This window comes from Seriola dumerili, unplaced genomic scaffold, assembly GCF_002260705.1.
Source record: "Seriola dumerili isolate Sdu_G_001 unplaced genomic scaffold, Sdu_1.0 BDQW01000025.1, whole genome shotgun sequence".
NCBI classification, from domain to species: Eukaryota; Metazoa; Chordata; class Actinopteri; order Carangiformes; family Carangidae; genus Seriola; species Seriola dumerili.
In genome coordinates this window covers 13,942,063-13,966,352 of record NW_019174280.1, presented here as the reverse complement: position 1 = coordinate 13,966,352, position 24,290 = coordinate 13,942,063, and the positions used below count along the sequence as shown (strand labels likewise).

At 40.2% G+C, this 24,290-nt stretch overlaps 2 protein-coding genes across 3 annotated transcripts in view; one reads left to right on the top strand and one right to left on the bottom strand.

Moving 5' to 3' along the window:
* Window positions 1-825: 825 nt before the first annotated feature.
* Window positions 826-7,499, bottom strand: LOC111235330 (F-box only protein 30-like). Its single transcript, XM_022763757.1, has 3 exons — window positions 7,379-7,499; window positions 2,398-4,542; window positions 826-1,648 (listed from the first exon to the last, which is right to left on the bottom strand). Exons 2-3 carry the CDS (start codon window positions 4,483-4,485, stop codon window positions 1,454-1,456), a joined length of 2,283 nt encoding a protein of 760 aa, XP_022619478.1. The 5' UTR covers window positions 4,486-4,542; window positions 7,379-7,499; the 3' UTR covers window positions 826-1,453.
* A 4,673-nt stretch (window positions 7,500-12,172) lies between these two features.
* Window positions 12,173-24,290, top strand: part of grm1 (glutamate metabotropic receptor 1) — a 33,163-nt gene continuing 21,045 nt past the window's right edge. For both annotated transcript variants that reach the window (XM_022770091.1, XM_022770102.1), the window contains exons 1-3: window positions 12,173-12,231; window positions 13,160-14,003; window positions 17,255-17,504. In XM_022770091.1, coding sequence (XP_022625812.1) covers window positions 13,274-14,003; window positions 17,255-17,504 — 980 coding nt within the window. In that variant the 5' untranslated portion in view covers window positions 12,173-12,231; window positions 13,160-13,273. The remainder of the gene's footprint in view (window positions 12,232-13,159; window positions 14,004-17,254; window positions 17,505-24,290) is intronic.

The following is a 24,290-nucleotide window of genomic DNA, read 5'->3' as shown; positions in this document are numbered from 1 at the left end:
AATACTTTTTTTTAGTTAGTTTTAGTTTTTAGGATAGTTAAGGGTTGAACTTATGTAAGAACTTAAGTTACCATTAAGAGACAGCCTTGCAATTCCAGCAGTTATTGACAGTTATTGACAGTCACTGAACTATGATCTCAGTTCACAGTATCCCATATCCAGTTATGCAAAAACATTTTGAATATTAGAATTTAGATATTTAAATTATAACCACTCCTGGAGGATGTAACTCCATAATTTTTAGCCACATCCCACCTTAATTTGTTTTCTCCATTCCTCAGCGAATGCATTTTGGGCTCCTAAGCAGCAAAAGTTTTATTTGTCATGACTGTTTTCTAATGCTCTTTTGCCAAAAATGTGCCAATTGTTGCATTTTTGCCATAATATATTTTATGAGAAAACATGCTAGTGCATTTAGCGTTGATGACGTGTTTTTGCAGCTCTCCAAAGCTGCATTACAGTTAAGATACAATTTTCAGAACTTTCTTGTATGTAAAACAGACAGTTAATCCTTCTTATCAAATGTACAGTAGTTATGACTTTTGCTGTTTGAAGTAAATGCATGTGGAGCTAGGCATTGTCGAGCTCGTTGAAGTTTTGAAAGTATTTTAACTATAATTTTAAGTATAGTGAATGGCTACACAAAGTGGGGAAATATTATTGTGAAGACCAGTTGCAACATGGCTCTGTTCAATGCAAGCTGCTAACATTTGCAGGTAAAGATCAGGTATTTTCCTTATTATCAAAACACCTGTGGATAGTAACAACAATAAAGTGTTACATTGAATAACTTTATGACAAACAAACATATAAAAGGCTGTAAAGAGTTTATTAAATGGTAGCAAATCACATGCATTATTGGGCTATCCTCACATTAATATCCATCTGTTTAGACTCACGTTCTGACAACCTACAAACCCAGACAACAGACTTGCATTAAGTTGACACCCTAAATTGGGATGAGAAAGACTAGCTCGTTTAGGGTCACAGATCACCATTGGAGGGATTAGCAAATCTTGTGTAAAGTGCTGGCACAACTTCTGTCACACAGAAATAATACAATATAACCAGTAATCTGCTTTTTCCCATGGCTACTACTGAAAGGCAAGACAGTGAAAACATTCAAATCTCTTTCCACTTTCCCGGTATATCATATAGAATAGTACAAATCTATTGTGCATATCTGTCTTCAAGAAAATATACTTTATATTACCAGAATAAGGGTGCATTTTCAAAAAAATTCATGCAAAGCTAAATGGTTAGTGTTTTTTTCACCCACAACAACAGACCTTCATTGTGACAAGTAAGGTGTTATTTCATTAAGGCTTCTTCATAATCTATAGTGTAATATAAGAAGAGTTAATTGTTTTTCAAAACAGAAAATCTTTAATTGCAACATCCACATAATACGACAGTGACTCTTGTGCAGCTATGAGAGGTCAGCCTTGTTTGGTCAGGTGTTAATGTGACGCAGGACCCGACGCAGTGAGTGTCCGTCTCGTGCAGTACACATGGCAGGAAGGGGTATAGGTTCTGTCTTGTGCTCCACTACGTTGAAGTGGCACTTCTTAAGATGGTCTGACATACTTGGGAGATCACTGAAACCCCACGACAAGACTGGGCTGAAGGCAGTGCTGAATCTCCACACCTGTGATAGTAAATATAAAAAGGATGTTGGAATGAAGAGGTTATCGCATTCAAAAATTCTAGTAATGCTCCTGTTGATTTGTTAAATACAATTTCCACACAATCCTCATGTCAAGTTACATTCCCTGGTTTTGTTACACCATCCACAATTCCTCATATTTCCCTCTAGCTCACTGTTAACATTTAAAAGAAAAGTTCAGCATTTTGGGAAACACACTTATTTGCTTTCTTTTTTTCCCCCACTGTTGCCAAACAGAGATCGGAGACAGTTACTGCTCTCAGCCAAGAAGTAGTCAAATTGTTCTTTCTACACTTCAGTATTTGTATGGATTAAAATTAGATGCAACTTTTTAACTGGTAATTAGCTTTAGAGGTGCTAGCAGGTGGGTTTTATTACCTATGAACAGAGCCAGGCTAGTTGATTGTCCCCATTTTCCTTTCTTTGTGCCAGGCTAAGCTAACTGGCTGCTCCAGCTACTCCAGCTATGTCTTTACCAAAGAGTCAACAGAGTGGTATTAATCTTCTCATGGAACTCTTGGCAAGAAAGTGGATAAGCACATTTCCCAAAATGTCAAACTATTTCTTATAAATGCTGTACAAATTCAAAACATTTTAATTTGTATGGTGACTCCATGAAAATATGGTCACAATTATTTTTAATTGAGTGCATAATATTGTATAGCATCAGCTGTTTGGAATTTCGCCTCTTACAAAAGCACATGTATTTTAGTAACCATCTTTCTACTCACTCTGTTTTTGACCTGCCATGACACAGTGCCATGAGCACTAGGGCCTCTTCTTCGCTCCCACTGCAGCTCCACTATGCCCCTGGTCTGGAGGAGACTAGCACACACTTCCCTCATAGTCCTCGAAACCAATGACAGCTGGCACAGGCTAAAACTGTCCAGGAACCCAGCTATGTGCCACAGTATCTCAATGGGCAGTCCACTAAATTGATCAGACTGGAAGTCACTTGGAAGTTCTGCCTTTGGGCAAGGCTGAACCCCAAAGGACCTGAGGTGCCTGTCATGAACTACCTTGGCCCCCTGGGTGGATGGGTAAAACCTCCGCTGGGAAAAGGTGCAGCCATAATATGCCAGGGGGCAGCGGTGCTCCATCCAACCATTGAGACCAGCATGAATGTCCCCGTGGACATTTGTGAAATGGGAAGAAAACTGGTCCCGACGGAGTGACTGACCACAGACAAAGGGGAACATATGCTGGTAACGGGGGTTAGGAGGGAGGTAGCGGTTATGTGGGACCGCCTCAACCTCCAGAGCTTCCAGGACAAGGCCGAGGCGGAGAGTGCGGAAAGGGCTGGGATAGGTAAGCTGGGGGGCAGCGTGATCACAGGCAGATGCAGAGGCCATGTCACCCACTCTAGTGTTTGTTACCAAGATTGCTGCAGGGAAAGTGAAAGTCTGTGTGCCAAAGTCAACACGGTAGCCATCAACATAGACTGTATCAGAGATCCTTCTACACTCTCTGGATTCCTCTAAACAGAAGAGTAGGGCTGCTGTGATCAGATCAATCTCTCCTAGACCCATGGGGTCGTCATCCTGCTCCAGATCTGAGGTATCCACTGCTTTGTCCTCCATTTTGGGTCGCAATCTATACAGTGACCTGTCTGGGAAAAAACCTATCCGTCCATTTGACAATGACCCTTGGCCCTGTCCCCTAAAAAACTGGTAATTGTGGAACTTCCGCTCAGACCCATGGTTTTCTAAAAGAACTAGCCCCCTGTCTTCCAGGACCACATGACCAGCCCTCTGTGCCACACCTTGGCTGACATGCACTGGAGATGTCATTTGAGGTGTCACTGGCTCTTGAGAAACACCAGCATTCAGGTCATCTTGCACCTCAACAGGACCGGCTGTATCCATACATACAGACTCCATTGCTCCTGACTGTGGTCCATTTGTTGAGTTTAACATCTTTAGATCTGTTCCTCTAGGAGCCCAGTTTCCACCCAAACAGCTAGAACAAACACTTTTGTCCTCTGTCCCTCTTTGATTCAACCCATCCGCAGCTACAGGTGTTTTGTCTTCCAGTCCATTCTGAAAGTCTCCATTGCTGCCCAATCTACTCTTCTGCATAGCAGCTCCTCTGCTCCCGCACTCTGTGCTGCTATCAACAGAACTGGCACTGCTAACAAAGTCTAAAGCAGCAGCTAAACTTCTTGCAGTCTCAACTGTAGCTTCATAGAGTTTACTGAAGTGTTCCTCGTTCAAGCCATTAATTCCACTGACAATCTTCTCCTTTGCCGAGCCTGGTGGGGGCAGTTGTGGCTGATGTGAGGATGATGACTGTGAAGGTGACTCAATAAAAGAGGCCTCAGGGGCAGAGTTTAGCAAAGCAGAGTCTTTTGCCCTGTTCTCCTTACTAACAGGGACAAGTGGTTCTCCCTCTGCAGTAGGTGCCATGGCAATCACCTTGAGGGACTCGAGTAGTGTACGCTGGTCCTGAAGGGCAAGTGCCATATCGAGCTGCTCCACCTCCTCCACTCCACGGCTCAGGCTCTCATAGGAAGTATAGTCCAGGCAGCTAACTGGCCATCTGTTCCATTCCATAGTGCAGCACACCACTCCAGCTGGACACACCTCAAGGTGTCCATACATTTGGTTGCGCACCAGAGTTACAGGGCAGCCATAGCCACTGTTTAAACAGGGGACCCTCACTAGTGGGCACAAAAGTTGGTGCTCATCAGCTTTGCAGGAGTGAAATACAGCCCCACACACTAGAGGACAGTTTATAAGATCACAAGAAACCCCTGGTTCAGGTCTGACCATGCATCTCTGGTTAACACAGGACATACAGTGAACATGGTCCTCCTCCATCTTCAGAGCTCACAGTGTGGAAAGCTCCTTGGGTTGACTGTGGGAAAAGCCACTGTCCTGTCAAATACATGGAAAGAGCAATAATGTAAGTGTATGAACGATAGGATAAAACAAGACAAAACAAGAGTTCAGTAATCTCCAGGAGGGAAATTAAAAAAAGCCTGTTAACCCCCACGAAGTGCACCGTTTCAATATGTATATTATCATTCTCCAGTCATATTGCCACACAAAGAGGAAATTAATTCATACCTCATGACAACAAAAAAAATCTGATATGTGTATAATTTTTTTTACTGTAATGTACTGCACAATAATATGTGAATTTACTTCAGTTTTTCTGAACAAGAATATTAAAGGTAAATATATTCTAAAAGGGAGCCTTCTTCAACTTTTATTGGATAAATATAAGGTTGCACCAGAGCTTTGGCTTAATCAAGAATGGCTGCTATAATTACGGCAAACCACCATATGTCACTGTGCTAGCTGAGATCCATGCCCCTAAGCTTAAAGTCTTATGTTGGCACAATCAGGAAAAAGCTCCAAAGCTTCTTGAGGCTTTGTCCAACCATCAAAAGAAATACAGCAGCACAAGAAACAGGCTTGATAAAAATGCAAAAGGGATAGAGCAAAGAGAGTAAAGGGAGAAAATATGTAAAACTATACCATAAATCAAACTGGAAAGCTAAATATAGATACAAATACAGCAAAATACAGAAAGCAGAGGAGAATAATTAATAAGTAAAAAAAAATCAGGAAGTCAACACTAGAAAGCTATATGAAGTACAATACCCAAGAACAGTGTACATGAATGTGTTTTATGTGCATTCATGTGGTATATGTGCACAAAACAGATTTTTTTATTCCCTTCCTCATATTCTTAAGCAAAGTAAAAATATTGGGGTGTGTATATATATCAACACTATATAAAAATACAAACATACAGTTAATATCTATGACTGTCCCAAACACAGCTTAAGCTGACCCTAGTGCTGCACAAAGGGCAATAAAATACATAACAGATATAGAAAATAAGTAAAAACACAAGGAAAACATACTAAATATACTAAATACAGAAACTTAATAAAGATACCAACAAAAACAAGAAGGAACAAGGAGCAAGTACAGCATTATGGACATGAGAACAGAATAAAGGGTTAGTGAACTAAAAAGGCCAGTGAATGAAAATGTGTCTTTAGCCTAGCTTATGAATCAGAGATGGAGGGAGCACATCTAACATCTAATCAAAATTGATTCCATAATTTTGCAGCAGCAACTGCAAAGGCTTTGTGACCTTTTAGTTTTAATGACCATGACCATTTTAATCGTGTGGTGAAAGTGATTTCAAGACTGACAACCTCCTCATAATAATGATCAAACAAAGTGAATGACTAAGCAAACCTAGATTGTCTGAGACGCTGTTGTTCTTTCCCTAGAGCCTGCTGTGAAACAGTGCCCCCACTCCACCCTATGTGGAAGTGAACTGCAGTCACATGGTGCACCCAAAAGGCCGTCTCATACAAGTACCTTATTAGGAAGCTTACCAGCTCTATTATCAAGGAGGTGAAAACCTGTCCTTTTTTACATTTAGAAAAGAGATTACTGTCTTAATTCCATACAACATACTAATTCTAAGCAGGTTTTGAGTCTGTTGTATGTTCACACTACAAAGTGTTACAATATAATAAAAACAGGTGGTATGCATGCTAAGAACACTTGCTTGAGTGCACTGAATATACACAATTTTCCAACAATATCACGCACAAAGCTCTTCACAGCTGCAAAGCATTTAAAGAAGCTGAAAGTAGTGGTGATGCACCCCTAGATCTTCCAAAGCAAAACATTTTGCTTTGTTTTTGTCAAATTAAATTGGCAGTGTAACTCAAAAGTTGCAGTTTGACTAAAAACAGATGAATCATGTATAATTGATGATTCATGTATAATTTCCTGTTAGTATGATACATAGGAAAGTATGTTGATTTACTGTAAATTAACTTAAAAATTTGTACAATAAAAATTAGTACATAGTAATACTATATACAGTTAGTATCTAGTATAGAATTGGGATTCAGGTAGTGATAGTTGAGTAATATAATGCTTTCTAATTATCTTTGTTTAAGCACTTGAATAACGCTTCTGAAGTGTATCTAAAGAACTTTAAGATACAGAAAGGAAACTACTGGTGTATATCTTTCTTCATACCCGACTTGGTCGACATAGAACATTGGTAATCACATGTGTCGACAGAGAACTGACAACGTCACAATGTTCTGCAATTGAGATGCTATTTTAAGATATAACTGCAAGGTAGCTAACACAGCAACTGTTTGTCTCTTTCCATGCCCACTTTCTTTGGCTACAATTATAAATGCAGTTTGCATGGACATCAGTAACCGTGCATCACCTAACTCACCTAGCTATAAAAATCACAATTTTTTTCAAAATCATAACTAAAATCTTTGACTGTGGTGGATATCTGCCACACCAGTTATGGTTAAATTAGATTGTAGCCAGCAGTTCAGGCTGGCTTGCGTTACTTAAAAAGTGCCTCATACACTGAGGCAGCTGCCCACCCGGAATCCACTGTGACTAGTTCATTTTCCTGACAGTTTAAGTTTACTTACAATCAACAGCATTGTAGCAAAAGAACCGACGGTAACAAGAGAAGCTTTCGGTAAAGTGTACAGTAGTTTGTATACATGCCCATGTTGCAAGTCAGTTTGTTGTCGACTGTTCTTTCTCTATTAAATCAACTTGTTTTTATAACAATGACAAGCTAGCTTACACTGGCCGGCTAATGTTGGCTAACAACAGATAGCCAGCTCGGAAGTTGAACGGTTCACAACAAGCTAACTCAGCTCCATAACGTTGGGTTAGCATGCGAGTAGTTTCTCACCTTATGGTTGTATTGACAGGAAAACGTTTGATAAGATGTGTTTGCTTGTTCTATATAAATACAACTAGCTGTTAACTACAGTTACCTCTGTAGAGCAACTGCTAGAGCTAGCGACATCTCCTCTCACTCAGCCTCCTTTTTTTTTATTTCCCTGTCAAAACTTTATTGACTAAATGAAAAAAGAAAAGAACAACGGCGAGGGAAAAAAAAAACAATAATACAATATGATTGAATTTTTTTTGGGTTGAAGCATTTGCAAAGTTTGACGTTGTATTTGTGCTTGTATGTTATTTTGAAAATTACGTGTTTTGTTTTGGGTTTTTTTCATAAGTGGAAGCACATACGAGCAAAGTCTGGGGACTTCGAGGTTCTTTATTAAAGTGAAATAATGAAGTGATTACCCCCCCCCCACCCCCCCAGCTTTATCTTGTTTTTGCTCATATCATTTGGAAAAAATCTTACATTTGTGGATGCATCAATAACAAACAAAAATAAAATAAGATGAAAAAATGATATGAGTTAGTTAGATAAAACGTTTTTTTTTAAAATAGAAGAAAAAAAACATTCAAAAAGTAGATAGTTTACGAGAAAATTACTTCTTCTGTCATGCCTGAAAAAAATCACTTAAATTTTGGCACCTAATGCAGTGCTTTACCCATCTTTTTGTTGCAGGCAGTAACCAGTAACAAACAACAGAGGTCAGTGTTGCACAGTTTTTGCTTGAAGCTGCCTCCTAGCTGGTAGACTGGTGACTGTGTCTCAATTCATTGTTGTTAACAGAGGGAGACGCCACGTTTCGAGGTTGGGGTCACCTACAAAACATCACCCCTGGAGGTGGAGGACCTGACTCATGGACACATCAGCAGGACAGTGCTTAGCAGTTCCGAATACACTTGTCATGAGGTGTTGAAACAAACCCATGCAGTCAGTGGGACCATCCCTACATGATGTAAAATCTAAAATAATTTTTCTTAAGAAATCAATAACATTTAAAATATTTGCACTGAGCTAAGTAAGTAAATGAAAATTCACTGTTGTATTTATAGCTCAACCATTGTGTACAATCCAAACAACTGAAATTTCAAATTCCATACAATGTATGAGCCTATAATGGCTTCATATACAGACTGAGTTACTATATGTTACATGGTGTACTGATATATGACATATATATCAATATGCAATATGCAGTCAATGAATCCAAGCATACATCTATGAGTCACTGGTTCATGTGTTTCATTTGCAGTTTACTCTATATTGTGCCAGGTAACCATTAAAAATATGATACTTAACTCCTACTATTGAGGCCAGCACTGAAAGTGAGAAAATAAGAGGCCACCAAAAGGTCTACCATGATTCAACCAGACTCTCTCACACACATTCAGAATATTGACCCTGTGTCCTGCATTGTCAACTACCAACCCAGGACAGATGATAAATTTGTAAAGAGAATGACGGGTGAGTTGAGGAATAGATAGATAAGTGGATGGATGTGTGGGCGATGTTATAATTGCTCAATCTAATAAGTCACAATAGAAAACAAATTTGTTTTTGGAAACTAATTTTGAAGCTAAAAGTAGTTAATAATCGAGACATCAGTCTGCAGTCGTTCAAGTATGTCTTTATTTGAATCAACAATGAATGATAAATGTTATGAGGACAATGATGTTTTTCATGAAATGGGAATGTGGTTTCTCAGACTTTGATATTTAAATAGCATTGGTTTCAGAGCACCTTTTTTAACTAGATATTTTATTTCATTTATTTTAAACATTGGATTTCCTCTTCCACCTGCCATCCATGTTTTTTTTTTTTTTTTTACGTTTATTGACTTCATTTCACCAGTGATGGTGCTATGAACTTTGCAACTCACCTAAACCCCGGGCATCTGCTTTTTCCTTGGAGCTGTCAGTTGCTGGAAACCATGCTTTCCTTTGCAAGTTTTCAACCGAAGTGATTTAATATTTCATTTTAGTCAGATTTTAGTCAGTCAATGAAAAGGACAAATGTTGCTGAATAAGTGCCAACTTTCCTCATTACTCCAAATTGTGCAAAGCACGGCCTAACATGAAACATGAAAAATAGGCCTGCCAACAGATTGATTAATGGGGTTTATGTTTTGAGGAAATAAAACAGAACTGTATGTCTATTTTTTTGGACCATCCAATTTTTCACAAGCGTATAAACAGCGACAGAGACATCAATATTACTGACTGAAAGGGAGAAACACTCCGAAACCTGAAACAAATAACGAAAAAATACAATATAGCCTACCCATTATATAACATTTCCTTAATTGATAGTCATCTACCGGATTGGCCTCTCTTCACCAATGCTCAAAGTAACAATACTGCTGAAGTCATTGTTGGAAAGCCTTGCGGTCAACCAATGCAGACTGTAGTCCGGGAATAAACCAAGCACCATCGCCCTTTGCCCTGAAGTGTGGCTGCAGCATCCAAGTAGTCTCTCTTTCTCAAACATGTCACTTTTATTCAGGTTCAATATCAGATGCTCGCTCCCGAAGCCCCGGGCACCAGCAGTGGCAGTGTCATAGCGACTCCTTTACAAGTTTATTTGTGATTTATACCGCCTGGCGTGAGTCACGACAGGACCCAATCACATAAACTGCATGGCATGCCCCCTCCTCCTCCCTGGGGAGTGGGCCTTATCTTTGCCTGGGATTAATGTGCAGGGTGCAGTTAGACCATCATGGCCCGGTCTCTGTCTTCACCGCTGAGCAGTGGAGTTCTTTCAGAACTTGTCTTCTCTTATAGAAGCTTATAGTGGTGGCTAAACTCTTGGAGCTGGCCTTCACAGTAATCAAAACAATCAGCTAACATGAACAAAATACTTTTATGTAATTTATTTCAAAATGAAACGTTTACAATTACTTGGAATAACATAAAACAGACTAAACTATCATTGCATAGGCCATATGTTAACATCAGGCTGGAGGAGTGACTAAAGCTCTTTTCAGCAGGTTGACTGAAATGTCATCAGTGACCTTCAACCAAACGCTAGGCGGTACGATTCAAACTGTTGGTTGCTGTCTATGGTGCTGAAAACATCCAATGTAACTTATTGCTTATGTAGCTGAGAGAGACCAGGCCTCAAGTTAACTCATACAGTGAAGATATCAGATTTAACTAGGCCTACAATGCGTAAAAAATTACATTATCATGGTCAAAGCAAGGGACAATATACAAGAACATACAAGAAGAAAATAAAGGTATAAAAAAATAAAAGATATCAACAAGCTGTTTAAAAGCTAATATGGTTTAGTCATGCTTTACATTTTAAAAGTGTAACAATTTTTCCAGCAACCAAGGTCTGAGATTAGTAGCCATTTGCATTCAGCAATATTTGCTTTATTACCAAAGCACCCACTAGTGGCGAAATTGCATGAAACTTGACAGTCACTCTCAGTCAGTATAGTTGAGCCAAATTTGGTTGTAGTCAGATGAGACCTTCAAAAGTTACAACAGGTTGCATTGATTTGACCACACCCACAAAGGTTTGTCAGCCAATCATGGAAACAGATACCTGATATTTCAAATTTAACACCTGAGAAATGTTCTGGGTTGTTAAAACGTAATATGTATGGCATTTGGTGAAGCTTGGTTTAAAGATGTCAGTGAGGGAGTCAAAAGTCTGTCTAGAAAAAATTCTAAATGGTGGGAAAATTTTTATGACGCAAATGGGCGTGGCTTATATCAATCTCTTCAGTATCTCTGTCAGTTTTCAAGATATTAGTGATTTTATGCACTACTTGTCAAAAAATTGATAACTCATTAATTATATGAGTTATCAACAAGCTATTTACAAGCCACTATTGGCGTGTCATGGGATATTTGACAGTTTAAAACTGGAATCTTGTTTTTAGCCATCCCTATCTGAGAGTATAGCGATTTCTATTTAGCAATTAATGTTTTTGTTTTTGTTTTTTACCATAAGGTACCATAGCGGGGAAACTGCTTGAAACTCAGTAGTCTTATTCAGGGTGTTAGGGTGTTCTAAGGTATGGGCTGTATTACGGGTCGTCTAAACATGATACGTGCCACATTTGATGAGACTTGGATCAGGGTGTAGGATAGGTAGTCAAAAGTGTATTTAGAAAATAATTCAAAATGGCGGAAACTTTTTATGACGCAAATTGGCGTGGTCAACGTCTCATGGTTCAAGAGATATTAGCTGAAACATTATTTGTTGATTTATATCACTACCATTTTATGTAGGTGCAGCCCTGGAGAATGGGGAAGATGTTCACCAATTGTCAGGCTTGTAGCCTTTATAGATTTTTAGATGTCATCATTGATTTCTAGCGTCAAGCATGTAGGACTTGAAGCACACTGAAAAACGTACGGAAGAATAAGAAGTTGTGTGATTAATTGCAGCAACTACAAGAAAGCGGTGTCAATCCAATCCAACCCGAGATAACCTGCACTTTTCCACCAAACATTTCCAAATCTGTTCATACCTGGATAAAATACCGTGCATGACATAATAGTGATAACAAGCTCAAATGTTCGACTAATGTGATTTTTTTTACTGATGTAAGCTACCCTTTTTTCATTTTAGCTCTGATAAAACATTTCAGGGTTTATTCTGATTATACATTTATCACCATTTAATCATGTATCATACAGACAGAAGAGGTAAATACGATGGTTTCATGGGATGGGGGGGTCTTCATGTTCAGTTTTCGAGAGAGAGAGAGAGAGAGAGAGCGAAAGAAAGAGAGAGGGAGACAGAGAGCGAGAGAAAGGGAGAGAGATAGAAACTCAAGTGTAACAGCCGAGGACCACGCGCTACAGAAGGCGGACGAAGGCACGCGACATGTCTGAAGGATTCAGGTAAGTTTTGATGCAACAGACAGAAAAAGCAGCTTCATAATATGTAGGATGTTAACAGGACAATGAAAAAAGACAGATATAAGGAGCCTATACCTTATATCTGTCTTTTTTCATTCTTGTTATGCTTCCCTCTGCTAACGATATTACCTTAGTTCGTGTATTATTAATATTATCTTTAGGGTATTTTTTTTATTTATTTATTATTATTATCATTAGTAGGCTTTTATTTGTATTATTATTATTATTATTATTATTATTATTATTATTGTTATCAACAATCGTAGACTTCACGATAGATAGGAAGAAGAATGTGCGGTGCCAGGGTAAAAGCAGGGTATGTTGTATGAATCCTCATGTAGAATTGAAAACATTGTCGACTAGGGAAGGATTTTTGTTTCTAAGCTTCATTAGAAACTAGCTGAGTCAGGTCGTGAAGAATGTGTCTGTGAGAGGACGACGAGCCCAGGCAACAGTCCCAAACACGTCCTCATAACGTGTTTGGAAAGCGCGCTGTCCGCGGTGCTGAAATCTGGTTTCTGCCTGATTTTGTCAATGGACAGCGAGCACCGAGCCTCTCCCCGCTCACAGCGCTGCTTATTTGTCTTAAAAGCACGGTTGTTTTAAAAGGGATTTTAAAATACCTGTCTGCTCCATCCAGAGCTAATCACAGGCACGGTTGGGCAATTCCCTGTTGACATTAGTCCTGCTCAGCAACCACTGGCCACTGATCAGTTAGGTGTGAGTTAAGTGCCTTGCTCAAAGGCACCTCAATGGTAGTTGATAAGAGAGGCATGAGGACTCCTCAGCAGTAGGAATGTAAAACAGGGCGTTGATGGAAAAGAGCATGCGTGCTTAGTCAACTCTTCCTACAAAACGTTCAGCACATCTGGCGTCGCTTCTTACAGCTGTTTGTCTCATTTTTCTGCAGGTGTGCGTGGATATGCTACAGGTGTCGTGCTCGCAGATCATGGTCGCTGGGATAAACGTGGATGTACTGACAGACAGCGGATAGTATGCCTGCACAGTTGGCACGGCTCACGCGATGTGGCACAATATGGCACGCGTAAAGATGGGTCTCTTCGCTCTCCTGTGTCTCCCCACATTTTTCTTCCGCGTCCTCGTGCTCTCCCACAGCAGCAGCATCTATGAGCGTTCGGTGGTCCCTCGCGCCGTGTCCCGCTCCGTGGCTCGCATGGACGGAGACGTGATCATCGGCGCGCTCTTCTCAGTCCACCACCAGCCGTCCGCGGAGAAAGTGGCCGAGCGGAAGTGCGGGGACGTCCGCGAGCAGTATGGTATCCAAAGGGTGGAGGCCATGTTCCACACGTTGGACCGCATCAACACCGACCCGAACTTGCTTCCCAACATCAGCCTGGGCTGTGAGATCCGGGACTCCTGCTGGCACTCCTCTGTGGCCCTGGAGCAGAGCATCGAGTTCATCCGGGACTCCCTCATCTCTATCAGGGATGATAAGGACGGATCCAAGTGGTGCATTGACGGCACCCCATCCAACCAGCCTCCACCCAGCAAGAAACCCATCGCTGGAGTGATCGGACCAGGATCCAGCTCTGTGGCCATTCAGGTGCAGAATCTGCTGCAGCTCTTCAACATCCCACAGATTGCTTACTCTGCCACCAGCATCGACCTGAGTGACAAGACTCTGTTCAAGTACTTCCTGAGGGTCGTGCCTTCAGACACCCTCCAGGCCCGGGCCATGCTGGACATTGTCAAGCGGTACAACTGGACCTATGTGTCTGCGGTGCACACTGAGGGTGAGACACCATCACTGACCTCACTAACTGGAAAACCATTAGAATATTCCGATAATGTGCCAACAGCCATGTTGTCTGTTAGTGAATGATACAGTGAGTTTTTAGTGACCTCATCATTAAGTGTGGTATTTGTTATATGGTATCAATGTAATGTTCTTATTAATCACAGACTTTGAGTTTGATAGAGACACACGCATAATACATTTGCTGAGATACTATACACAAGTCCAACATTTTGAAAATATACAGGATAACCAAACAGTTTTTTTTTATCAAGACCTTGTAGACATTTGGGGTGTTTGATGGGTTGACTTGAAATTGAGTTGTACTGGCTTACTAAATAATTTGATAAAATGACTGGCAAGATTCGGCAAAATTGTGTAAAGACCTATGGGTAATTTTTGGGTCTGCATTCCCAAACAATTCACATTAACATACTCACAGGTTTTTGTCAATAATTGCAACTTTGCATGTGTACAACCATGTTTGTCTCTTGGGGAGGACTGGTGCTCTCTTTATTTACATCGCCCTGTCTCAGTCTCTCATTCTGGCTTTTTGGAGCAGATAGTCACATTCATATATGTGCATACTTGAGTACACCGTTATCCATTTGTCTGGAGTTGAGTTGTTGTATGGATATTACTTTCGGTGACACATCTTCCCACGCATTCCCATGCATCATCACAGAGCTGTGTGTGCATGGATTAAATGACCTGCACTAGGGTGTGGACTGTAAGTACAGTGTATGTCGAGTACATATGGGGTGGTCTATTCCTTTGTTTCTTTTGTGAAATGTATGTAATGCTAATTTTTCCTCTTCCTTGGCACTTTGTTATAATATGTTTTAGTATGTGGAACCAAAGCTGGAGGTGCTTGGCTGTGTTATCAGAGTAGCCAGTCACTGTTTTTAAATGTCAATATGTTGCCAAGCACACAAGGGACCATTTTAGCATTAACAATTTAGGTGTTCATTTAGAAATGTTAAATTAATTCCATGGTTAAGTCAGGAGGATGAGGCTGGGAGGAGAAATTATAATACTGCTTCAAATTTCACCAGGTCCATATAAATTAAAATGAATGTCTTATCTCCACAAAAACCCTAGGTATAATAGTGTTCAGTATTTCATACCATGACGGGCTCACTTTCTTTTTGGGAACTCTTTTGCTCATTTGTTCAGCCGAACAGCACAACAGTCATGGTGGAGACAGGAGGTAAAAAGGAGAGACGAGTTGGGTAGACAGAGTAATTACTGTGAAGTGAATTATGTCCATGGCTTTTCATTAAAGTCTTAGTGAAACACAGTCAGTGACGTGCATCCAAATTATGACTGACAGGCTACATTACCCAGGATTCCCCCTGAGGAACTGGGGACTCACAGGGAGTGTAAAACATCTTTGGAAAGTCCTATTATAGTCAGGTGTTGGAAAGGGGCTTTGACACAGGTTGCTGTGATAGAAAGATAGATGAAGAGAGGGAGTTAGGGAGCTGTAGTACCTGGAGGCATAACTAGGTGGCGTCAGCTGTCTGACCTTCAGCATACCTACAGGAGGATCCTCTGGGACTGAAGTCATAATTTAAGAGTAATGAAAGACCAGCCTGGGGAGTGATGAATTTGATTGCAAGCAACATCACTTATGCTACAGCATGAGTGGTAAAAGTAGGATACCTTCTAAAAAACATGAAGTTTAAAGTGCAAACTTGTTAGCTTTAATTGGAATTCTGTCTTTCTTTTACATGAAGACCTTATGCAAATATAAATCCTTACACTGAGTGTATGCTCAGTTTTGTAAGAGACAACAGTTGAGAAGTTTAGAGCCACAGTACATTTTTATATGTGAGACTTCACATCATATTTTGCCTGATGCAGACCTTACCCTGACCTTTAAGAAGTCATATGTAAATCCACTTGCTTGTTTTGCTCTATCTTTAGTTGTCTCTGAAATATTGGTCACGACTGGCTTAAGCTCATGAGTTTTCCCTCTCCACCACCTTAGACAAGTTATAAATGCAGCTTGTTGCCCGTAGCAACAGCTAGGGCTGTGAAATTGCATAAATTACCTGTTCTGATTATCATCAGTCTGGTAGGAATACTCAAAGCAGGTTTTCAGTGGTCATTGTCAAATGGGCTGTCAGCTAATGCACCACCACCCACCTGTCTCATAGCCTAGATGGAGAGAGTAAAATAATTGGATATTATTATTTCCATTTACCAGTGGGAGAACGAAATGAGGCAAATGAAAATATCATCAAAGGACTATTGGAAAACCAACACATGGGCCCATTGTGTGCCAGAGTAAATGCATTACTGTGATGCCTATTTTAGCTGCGGTCTTCCTTGCTCTATAAAGCCATGACATGCACAGATAGAGTATTTGTTCTTCACCACACATATAAGGGGAGTGCCGTGTGGAGGCCCTCAGCCTCACATCAAGGAAATTGCACTATTGCAATGTTTTTAGATTTTTATAGATAGGTGGTCTTAATTTCCTTCTGACTACATGCACATTCAAACACACACACACACAGACATGTTCAAGGATGCACCAGTGATTGGATTGTCTGTGTAATCCAGCTCTCATGCTAAAGAGCCGTGGGCTTTATCAACAATCCAGACCATGGCACATTAGTCAAGCACTGCAGTTCACATGGAAATAAAAGATTTAGACTCAAACAGCTTTGCAGGGCTCTTGATTTGGGTGGCTTGATTTGGATGGTTAAACAAGGATAGCCATCTTCTATCTATTTATCTATCTATCTATCTATCTATCTATCTATCTATTTATCTACTGCTTTTGGCTTTGATTGCAATCAGTAGTCAGTAAACTCCCTGACACTCATTATCAGAGGATCAGAGCTTCAGCTCAGTCAGGGCTTGACACACTGAACAACTGCTTGGGGATGTGCTTTAAGCATAATTGATTGTCCATCAGTGAAATAATTAGAAATGTATGGCTGAAAGTAATTACTCATTCTATTTAACAGTGTCAATGTGTGTTTGCAAGTAACAAGGCATGTAATGCTTGTGATTTCTAAAACATTGATTGTGTCACTTACAATCAGAAAATAATATAATAATCAGAGATATCACAGCCAAATTATTATACACATCCACAAAGACTCGTTTAAGAAATGGGAATACCAGACGGTGAGAATGCATTACACAGGGAAAATGTTTTTGGTTTAAAGACAGAATCTTTTCAGGCTGAATTGTCACTACTTAGTAACAGTCCATTTTCTTCATTACCTACAGGAAACTATGGGGAGAGTGGCATGGAGGCCTTCAAGGAGCTGGCCTCACAGGAAGGCTTATGCATCGCCCACTCGGACAAGATCTACAGTAACGCTGGGGAGAAGCACTACGATCGCCTTTTGAGGAAACTACGGGAGCGTCTACCCAAAGCTCGTGTAGTGGTGTGTTTCTGCGAGGGCATGACTGTCCGAGGTCTCCTGACGGCCATGAGGCGACTGGGAGTGTTTGGAGAATTTCTCGTCATTGGCAGGTATGGATGTGTGTGGGTTTTTTTTTTTGGTTGTTTGTTCTTTATTAACCCTTTAATTCACGGTTGAGAGCATTTCTCTAGATGGCAAGAAATCGGTTAACAGGCTGGAAGGCTGTGAGATGCCGTGTTGTCTTCCTGATGTGCATGTCACCAAGGCAACCAAGAAGAATTAGACCACATACCAATAGCATTGAATAGAAATGTTCTCCAGCAATGAATAATTGGTATTTCTGTCACAGACACAAATCTAGAGAGGGAAACAATATCGCTAGTCCATTCTCTCCCTGTTTGTTCTCCCTTATTTGGTTTTTCAAGGCAATGGCAGCCATTCCTTATAGAGCAATCAAAAAGAAGAGCACACACACACACACACACACACACACACACACACACACATACGCATACGTTTGTACACATGAAGACTGTTCTGAGTCAACATGATCTGCTTTTGTGATTACTCCTCCCCCTTGGGTATTCACTCCATCTCTTCCTCTCCATATTTCTCCTCTTCCTCTCTTTCTCTGTCTGTTAGTCAATGTTGAGTGACAGTGACTGACTGTAGCAGTAATCTTAGTCATTCGAAAAGGGCAAGCAGAGTCGTCTCACACACTTATACAGCGGCACATTACACCATGAAATAGCCCTCAAGGAACTTTCACAGTTGTCAGTAAAAGCCCCAGCAACGTTGATGCTACTTTTCAGTTCATTCATGCAATATCTTTCCCCCATCATTTCATGGGAGGAGGAGGTCTTTGGCACCGGCCTGTTGTAGGGCAGTTGTCAGCCGTATGCTACATGGGGAGGACATTAATAAGACAGCTAAGGATGACTGAGGCTTGTAGTCTAGCTAAGCAGTATTCATTGGAGATTTGCTGAGCACTGCGTGAGTGCAGCTCAAATTGTAACCCATCATCCTCCAACAGGAAGAACCTAAGAGACAAAATATAGTACAATTTCCATCACTGTCACATATCAAGTTGTTTGGATTTTGGCCCACAGTGTTCTGGATGTTCAAAGAGTAAGATCCACACCTTTCTACCAAAAAAGGGAAATTACAGAAATTACAAATGAAGAAATTATAAATTAATTGCATGTGAGAAGTAATTTTGTGATTATGACTTGCAAATATTTTTTTGTTGGATCCTTAAGTTTGATCATTTTTAAGAATTTCTTGACAATACACGATCTGAGGATGCTCTGTTCAGTAAACATGTGTTTCACCAATAAAAGTGACCCAACAACAGATTTTCAAAGCTATAGTGGTTGAAAAATGTTCTGGTGTCAGTCTCTGTTTTAGTACGTGAAAGGACCAAAACCACTCATGAATTAATTCTATTAGTATTGTGTGTGTAGCCAGTGTATTTTCATGGGATTTGTCAACAAGACAAATGCATCAAAACACCAGCCTTGTATTCTAAACTGTAATTTGTCTTATTGAAAAGCGATCAACTTCATGTGGATCAGGATACCTTGCTGCATTTGATAAAATCTGGCAATGAGTTATTATATACAGGATTCCCTGGTCTGATGAAAACCTCTCTGCTGGCTGACACTAAGGGATTAGTTTCTTGTTGTTGCCATTTTCCTTGAAGAAGTCTTTTCTATTTCCTATAATATCTCCCAGTGGTGGAAAAGAAGAGAAGACAAGTTCTGCTCTTACTAGCCTCTGTTTATGTTGCATGTGTTACATTCAATGCATATGTGCATATTAAAGTTCTCGGCAGGGGCACTCTTTCTTTTCAGATGCAGAACATGCCTTTTAAACTATCCATTATAATGTCACTCTAGGGTTACATTTCTTCCTATATCTCTCCCTTTCTCTTTCCTCCATAGGATGGGATGGGAAAGTGGGAAAGCTTTTTTTAGCTTTTGTGGAAGTCTCCATGGGCAGAAGAAATGCTTCTGGGTCACAGAGAAAGAGAGAGAGGGAAAGAGAGGGAAAGAGAGAGAAGGAGATAGAGAGACAGAGTGTGGAAAAATGACAGAGGAAGTCTGGGCCAACACAGATATCAGGCCATGTGTGTGTTTCCTGGCGTGTACTGAACAGCTGAATGATGCTGGCAGACAGGTATTAGCTCATCAAAGGGGAGCTTGCTTTCCTAATTTATGCTTTCACCTCTAAAGGAACCTCTTTCATGAAGAGTGTGTGTGTGTGTGTGTGTGTGTGTGTGTGCGTGTGTGTTTGTGTGTGTGTGTGTGTGTGTGTGTGTGTGTGCGTGTGTGTTTGTGTGTGTGTGTGTGTGTGTGTGTGTGTGTGGTTGCGTGTCCACAGGGAGCTACAGAGAGCTGGAAGGATGTAAAATACACGACAAAGAGTGAATGAAACAAAGTGACACAGCAAGAAGGCCACATACAATTATCTCACACACTCAGTCTCTCACACACTCTGACTGCAAATTTATTATCTTTTATTTTGCTAAGTCAGAACAAGAAACTAATAATATTAAAACTAGCAATGTAGCAATTAGGAAGGAGTAACCTTGCAAGGAAGCTGGAAAGCTAGAATCCATCCTGCCAAGCTGCTAGATATTCGTTTGTGGTCGAACCACAGTTATTTGGTGCGTCTTATGAGGGAGGAACTACAGAGAAGTGACTGTTTGGTATTTATGCGCAAATTTTCCTTATAATGTTGGTAAGGATCATCCACCGACATGCTAACTAGCTTTCAACTCTCCTCAGACTGCGGTTTGTTGTTGTGTTGTGTTTCCTCTTCAGCGCTGTCCTTCTACGTCATATGATAAACAGATGATTCATCTAATAACCTGCCAAGTACTTTTTGAAAGCGCCTGTCCTTTCCCTTTTCCGACGCAGCCTTGCTGATGGTTTTATGTAACAAACCATCTGACATGTGAGGTTAGGGAAGGGGCTAAAGTTAAGCTAAATGTTTAATGAGATGCTGTACGAGTCTGCTAAAAACAGGTAAAAATTAAAAGTTTACATTTTACATTTTTTTAAGTCATCACATACATCTTTAAAGTCAGCATGGCTAAAATCATAATAGCAAGCAATAGTGTTGGCAACAGCTTTCAAAGGTTTTTTCATTTATAAAATTAAGCTTTCTTAGGGCGTCGAGTAGCTCAGTTAGATGAGCATCCACCCCATGTGTAGAGGCTACAGTCCTCGCTGCAGTTGGCCCCGGTTCGAGTCCTGCATCGGACAGCCCTTAGCTGCATGTCATTCTCCCTCTCTCTGCCTCCCCTTTTCCTGTCTCTCTCTACTGCACTATCAATAAAGGCACAAAAAAGCCAGAAAAAAAAAAAAAAAAAAAAAAAAAATTTGGTTTTCAGGGAGAGCAACCCCATTCGGCCACTCAGCGTAAAAATTTTAATTAGAATAAAACACCACAATAAAACGCATCACCCCTCATCACAGTGTAGCGGGAATGTTGGCAAGATTACATCTGAGAATATTGGTGTTTAAAATATAGCACCACTTTAGGATTGTCAGAATAATTTCTAAGGATGAGGATAGGTGAGTGCAACAGGTTCCATAAAAGTCAGTGAGATGGTGAGGCAGTTATTGCCACATACTGTACATGTCCTTATATATTGCTCCTGTATAAGTGATAGTTTACCAGACATAAAAAAAAAAAAAAACGATTTGTAAAATCCAAGAGCAGGCAGCGTTATGGTTTTTCCACCTCTTCTCATCATAGAAAACCACAGCAACAAAAACACTATACAGCAGTGGCTAATAACCCGCAAGTAGACATGCAGAGAGTTTCAAATCTGAGAGCTGTTGTTTTTGCTGTTCAACCAACCTGCTCTTCAGACAAGGGCCAGGTGTGGCAGCGTGCTCAACCCACTTTATCCCTGACCTGCAGAGTCTACTCTGCATCACTTCAGCACTTTACCTCCACTCTGCTCTGCTATTGTCAGTCAGAGGAGCGCTTGTCTTTCTGTCTCTCTGATGTCAGTCATGATTTTGCCAATCAGCTGCCTCCATTACTCTACAAGACACACACACACACACACACACACACACACATTGGTGCTCATAAAGAGATAACAAATATTCCATGCACAAACTCTGGCACACAGATACAGAGACATGTTGCCAACGTAGATTATCCATGTCATTCCAGTCAAGAAGACATCAGACACAGATGATGTCTGCCTTCTTGTTGTGTTCAAGTACATTTTAAAGTGATTTCCATTAGTTAAGAAACATATTCTACTTAACCAGAATGAAGCAGGAAGCACAAGAAATGTATTGATTTAACCTTAGCTTGTTATATAAGAACAGAGATGATTGTGTTTGAGCTGGGAGCTGGTTGATGAGCAGATTAGGAGAGTCAGTCAATTCTGTAATAAATTGATTGGAGATGGATACAAATAGATGTGAATTCTTTTGGCTGTGGAGTCCCGCCGGTTAAGACAGTTAGATGGGTCAATGCATTTGTTGCTGCACTAATCAATATTTTTATATTTACATTGGATAAAATGAGCATGTGTAATGTGCAGTTACAAACCCACAGAGAATTATCTTCCTCACTGCACTCATCAATCTCATTTCAAGCCGCTGCAGGCAGCTGGTTTTCGGCAAAATTCTTTGAAAAGAACACTGTACGCTGCCTGCCCATCACCAAACGGCAGACAGACAAAGTTAGCAACTACCTGGTGAACGTAGTGGAGCATTTTGCTGCTAAAGGAACGGATGTTTCCCTCAGGAATTGGTGAAGACCAAAACACAGCTTAAAGGATGGGGGTTATCGTATGGTGGCCAGAAACACAACTCCAGATGAATGTTAATGTAGCTCTATGTCTGCTGGATGTGTTGATATTTAAGCTGTTTGCTTATGCATTCATCATTTACAATATGAAAATGTATCATTGTTGTGTAAATAGCTTCTTGTGTTGCCCCCAAGTGGCCAAAAATGCACATTTAAAGGTTTTTGCAGATGTTAAAAACAGTCACAGCACAGTAATTTTTCACAATACCGACAAACAATGTCACCCTGCCATATATGTTGTTTTGCAGGGCAATGACAAAAGACATCATTTGTTGTATAAGACCAATTCTTATTTATGAACTATAAAGAGGCTTAAAGGGCTTTTTTTCTCAGTTCCTGAAAAGTCCTGGTCTTATTGAGGGTTGCAGTTTAACAGAGCTTGTAATTGTAGCCTGGGTGAAGTTGGCAATCAAGCATTGACCTCCTGAACTTAACTTAACCTAGTTTAATAGATGACAGTGTGACAGCATCTGTTGCACTGACAACATCTCCTTATAAACATTGAAGTGTCTCTATTTGTATTGCACAGAGCGGACACATTTAACCTTCCTCTCTTGTAATCCCTGCAAAGGAACATCAGGCTTAGGTTTGAAATTGTGTTTTCAGAGCATTTTCTTCAGCAAAAGTTTTGTTTTACCTTTCATAAACTACCAAAGCCTAAATTCAGCATCTGGCAGTTCAATGCACAAATAGACCTTGCCAAAATTAATTAGCACAACACTTTTTTCTCAAAGCCGCTTTGAAGTTGCTACTGTACCGCTTTCCACTGAATCCAGAGATTTCAGGACATAAATCAGAAATTACTTTGACCACAGGGAGGAATCACTTTAATGTCCATCAGAGAGAATGCAAATGCAATACACACCATAAGCTGAAAATATATATGAAAATAAAAGTACAAATAAAAGAGTACAGCCACATGACTGGCAGAGGGAAGTTAAAAGATATTTCCCATTAAGCGTGACTGGGGAGACCAGGAGTGTTGTTTGACTTTATCTTAGCGTTGATAAAAACCATAATTGAATGTATTTATCAGTGTCTGTGGTGAGGAGGCATTTCAATCTTGGAACATAAGAGCATCACGAGGGAACAGTGTGTGCTACATAGAGTGTAGTTGATGCTTTAAAATGGCCACGGATTCATTTCCTATTATTTGACCACAGAGAGCAATATACACAATGACTCCCAGGAGCTGGCAGTCCATATTTTTTTTACAGATCCACCAGCACCATGTTCATGTTTTTGAGTCTTTGCTGAAACATTTACTCCATTTATAGATCGTGTTTGTCAAAGTCTTTTACCTCATCACCAGAATATTATTTGTGCTTTTTAAAACAATATATAAGCTACTCAGGCACCAATATCTGACCCTTAAATACTTGCGCTTAAAAAATATAACCATATTACAAATTACATAACATAGACACTTGACATGATAGGTACTTGATAATGTACCTAGCAACCGCTATCAGATACAAATTAGCCTCAGTCATCACAAGTGGAAATCTAGAGTATAGTCACATGACATTTAGAAGAAAAAAAAAAGAAAGATAAAACACTTGAACAAATGGATAGATTTCATCCAAAAATACCACTGAAAGCTGTTCACAAATTCTTTCAGGTCCCAAGGTTGTGCTAACTCAAAAAGTGAAGGTGAAACACAGCAGCAGCAAAAAGACGCATGTTAGAAGTTGAGCAAATGAGAAATTTTAATGATTCATAACCTGGGTTTTCAAATGTGTCAGTTGTGACTATGATAGAATACATCTGAGCGCGGACAGGGATGCATCGTATCCATTAAAATATCTGGCAGTGTGTGTTTTTAACAAAGGTTTCCCTGAGGCGAACACCATTAAACTCTCTTAAATTTCCACCATGGAGTCTATCTGCTCAGCTGACGCTTTTGCAGATTTGGAGCTACTGTACAGTGTTGTTTGTTCTCAGTGCTTCTGCTGCCTGTTCCCCAGCACCAACCATAGTTTCTGAATGGCAACATGGAGTGAACCCTCCTACCCATTTGCCCGCCTGCTTGCTCTCTTGCAATTAGCAGCATT

Excerpts from the sequence above, each read along its gene's own strand:
- LOC111235330 (XM_022763757.1), bottom strand. The coding sequence starts at position 4,485 with ATGGAGGAGGACCATGTTCACTGTATGTCCTGTGTTAACCAGAGATGC. Across the intron at positions 1,649-2,397 it reads CATGGCAGGTCAAAAACAGA|GTGTGGAGATTCAGCACTGC; the intron begins GTGAGTAGAAAG and ends TTACTATCACAG.